Below are 3,848 nucleotides of genomic sequence, written 5' to 3'. Positions count from 1 at the left end.
TTTTGTTAATTAATTAATTATTTGATATAGTTTTCTAAAAGGAAAATCTAATAGTCCACAAAGCAATTAAAGAATAGTAGAAATGGAGAGACGTTTCCACTCAATTATTAGACGAAGAACTAAACTATTTTAAAAAGAAAAATAAAGAAATTTGTAACTAACTAAGTCATTATAATCTTAACATTTTGGATATAGTCAACGTTTGAAAATTTTAAGAAAAATAGCTTAACAGATGCGGGGACACTTGAATAACCCATTTGAATTTTTCATTTTGCCCTTTGTTTAAAGCAGTTTTTTTTTCTGCTACAGTTCGTCACACATATTCTCTCTCATACAGTTTTTTTTCCTCATCAAAACTTCAAATATTCATATCTTCCTCATATAAACTCGAAATTGAGTGATTTCAAATCCTACAGATTCGTGGCGGAGAGAACTTCAAAATAGACCCATTGTCATTAATATTCCATTTTTTAAATTATTTACATTTTTTTTGTTAATTATAACATGTTTAATGAAGATATTTAAACCAAATATAATTGTCATCGACTATTTTCCTAAACATTTGTAAACGTCGGTTAGATTCTAATTTTATAACTTACTTTTTGAACAAGTCTATAACGCCCAATAATAAAAGACCATTTTGAATAGACGCTTTAACCAAATAATGGAATGGCTTACTTAGGTGAACTTTATTAAATAATTTAAATTTGCTTATTTAATCCGATCAGATACATCAACAATTAGCGTTATTCGAGTTTTTTTTTTTTTTCTTTCACATAACGTGTATTTTCTTGTTTCCAGTCAGAAACTCCATACACGGAAAAAGATTACATCAAGATAAAATGGCAGAAGACTTAGACGAGACACATTATAGCTTCACTACAAAATTTTACAAAACTAGAGTTCAGTTTTCGGGGATTGTTTACCCCTCATAAACTCCGGAAATCGCACAATATTTTTACTTTTGCCAGAACAAAAGCAGAGAGATCATATATTTTTATAAGACCTTTTCTCTATTTGCAAAAATAAAAAAAATAAAAAAAAGTTTTTCCCCGCATCGGAGATGAGTGCTCAACTGCTACCGCCGGCTTTGAGACGGCCGATCAGTTCATCCTGAAAAGAATCAAGACAACTTTGATGTTAACATACGAATACATCGGGAGTAAAAATGGAAAGAAAAGTACAGAATATAAAAAAATAATAAATAACTTGCCTTCTTTCCCTTTATAGAGAGACCCTTTGCCTTGAGTAGCGCACGGAGACGTTCTACGGTTAGACCATGGAAGTCCTTACTCGGTGTTACCCCACTCGTTCCCTCTTCAATGATATTATGAAAGACATCACAATTATAGAAATTGGAGATACAATAGTAGCATAGGAACACGTATAGCTCGTGGAAGTTGCAAACTTCTCACGAAAACGAAAAAACTTGTTAACGTTCTGTTTAGCATTGTGTGATAGTATTTTGGAATCTGCCTATAAATGCCTCAAATTATATGGTATTACATCATGAATTATCATAGTATTTAGTCATACCTTGCCGAGAGGTACTCTGACTATTGGCTCTCTTCGCTGAAGCTCGGCTATCCAAAACTCTTTCTGCCGTCCTATAATTTAAAAGAAAATACATAGGTGTGCGATTGTTGATCCACACCAATGTAATCAAACAACTAGAGTTCAAATATGCAATCAAGACAGCATGAAAAAAAAAGGTAATAATTTACAAGAAAAAAAAGTTGATAAAAATATAATAAAACTTCAACAATTTTTTTTTTTGGTTATGTTACTAATTTTAATATTTCTTAGTGTGCGAGTAGAATCCTCCATAAGAATAAGAAGCCGAGATGAGTGTGAACACGATATAAGAGCACAAATACAATTTTTATTTTTATACAAAAATAACTATAAACACCAAGCTCTATGCATAGATACCCCAAATCAAAGGCAAAACAATTTGAGGCATTTGTCTAACCTCTTTCTAGAACTTTCAGTACCGCCTGCACTTTTCGTATCTTTTGAATCGGCTTTCTTGTTCCTGAGCGTAAGTGACCTTATCAATATGTTCTGCTGATTCGTCTTGATCTGTTGGCTCTCTGATCCACACAGGTATATATTATCAGAAATAGATCTCTAATTGTTACACTTTACAAAATGGGATAACTTGATTAAGATATAAATAACAACGACACTTCATTTTATGTTGCAGAATAGAAGTCACCGGATTGTACCCATTGAAACTACACTCAAGTTCCCGTATCATTAGAAGTGTGCCTAACTCACACTCAAAAGCTAGCTCAGGAATGGAGAGATGCCAAACACTTACAAGGAGCACATTAATCGATGTTGGACATTCTAATACGTATTATAAAACAATTGAGCTTCAAGTTGTTGCTCAGCGAAATTTATAATTAAAAAAAATAAAAAAACCCTGAAATGCTAACTTTGAATTTGTTCCCTGGGCAATCATTCACTTGCCAAAAGTAAATTTAACCTAATCATGAAATCAAACCTTTTATCCTAATCATCAATCGATAAGTACTTCTATTTCCCAAATCGCCGTTGAAGAGAATGCTAAACAAGGTTTAAAAATTACAAATAACCCTTTTATGAACATCTTTCTCATCACAATTCATAATGGACAATGTCAATAATCTTTATGAAAAAGACGATTACGAAAAAATGAAAACCTGGCGGGTCTGTGTTATGAACGCAAACATAAACGCGCATTCCACCCTGAAAGAAAAAAAAAATTAAAACATTTAAGCAAAATTCAAGGACACATTAAAATGCTCGATAAATATTCAAATTCTTCCCCTTATATATTCAGTAATTGGCACAAATTCTAACAATCCAACCATCCTCAAATTAGATGAAACTCTCACAATCACAGCACAAAAACGATATTTTATCACATACAACATATTTATCAGCCAAAATACGTCCCAGACGATTTAATCATGATTAAACACCCCAAAGTCGATGATTACTCTTCTGTACTAGCAATGCCCCCAAAAAGATCCCTAATGACGTTCAAACCATTATAAAGCCCTAATTGTCACTAAGCACAATCACAGAGAACTGAAACACACAATTCGTCTCTCTACAACACAAGAGATCAAGAATTAAAAAACAATGATCTAACCTTGAATAAGTTTCCAAACAAGTAATAACATAATGGCCAAGAACAAAGTAGAAAATGAATTTGACAGAAAAATATAAGGGCTAAAAAAAAGCAGCGAAAATCGTACTAGCGAAGAAACAAATGAGAGAGTTACCGGATTGGAAGAGAGAACGGTGGAGGAGAAGAGCCCACGGGAAGGGAGATTGGAGAGGAACTTGGAAGCGTTGATATTAGCCGTTTGATTTGAATCGAGCGGTGGAGATGAAGAGCCCTCCATTGCCGAACTCTCTCTCTCTGGAAAAAAAACCCTGGCTGAGAGAGAGTTAGTTTTGTAAATAATTTATAATTATTAATCAGAGAATAAAAAAGGAAAAAGAAAATAGAGAGAAGGCGGGTTATTGTTAAAGAAATGGCGCCTAATTTTTTTTTTCCTTTTTATTGCTTTTTTTGGTATTTATTTTAGCTATTTTTTGTCACACTCCAACGAGTTGTTTATTAACTAAGAAAATTTGTGGTCAATTTTTTTTTTTTTTTTATATATAAAATCATAAAAAATCCGACGTCGTGACAAACTTTTCGCATCTATACATAAAACACATAACAACTTTTCAACAAAACTTAAGAGCAACACATAATACTCAAAACATTTACTTATTAGAAGGTCCATCAGGTCAAAATAATCCATATACCAAGTCTCGTCAGCATAGAAGCGCTCGCTAGTCAACCC

The 3,848-nt window shown here is 32.7% G+C and overlaps 1 protein-coding gene across 1 annotated transcript; it reads right to left on the bottom strand.

Annotated features, from left to right (window-relative positions):
• Positions 1-662: 662 nt before the first annotated feature.
• On the bottom strand, positions 663-3,472 carry LOC149383286 (SAP domain-containing protein). The gene is made up of 6 exons (XM_089628111.1): positions 3,276-3,472; positions 2,688-2,733; positions 1,973-2,093; positions 1,537-1,607; positions 1,214-1,317; positions 663-1,113 (listed from the first exon to the last, which is right to left on the bottom strand). Exons 1-6 carry the CDS (start codon positions 3,396-3,398, stop codon positions 1,072-1,074), a joined length of 507 nt encoding a protein of 168 aa, XP_089484237.1. The 5' UTR covers positions 3,399-3,472; the 3' UTR covers positions 663-1,071.
• Positions 3,473-3,848: the final 376 nt, after the last annotated feature.

The sequence above is a fragment of the Urtica dioica genome, chromosome 10 (assembly GCF_054948205.1).
Source record: "Urtica dioica subsp. dioica isolate 48M chromosome 10, U.dioica_male_clone48M_v1_H2, whole genome shotgun sequence".
In the NCBI taxonomy this organism is placed as follows: domain Eukaryota; kingdom Viridiplantae; phylum Streptophyta; class Magnoliopsida; order Rosales; family Urticaceae; genus Urtica; species Urtica dioica.
The sequence above is the reverse complement of the archived record's forward strand: the minus strand, read 5'-3'. Positions and strand labels throughout refer to the sequence as shown.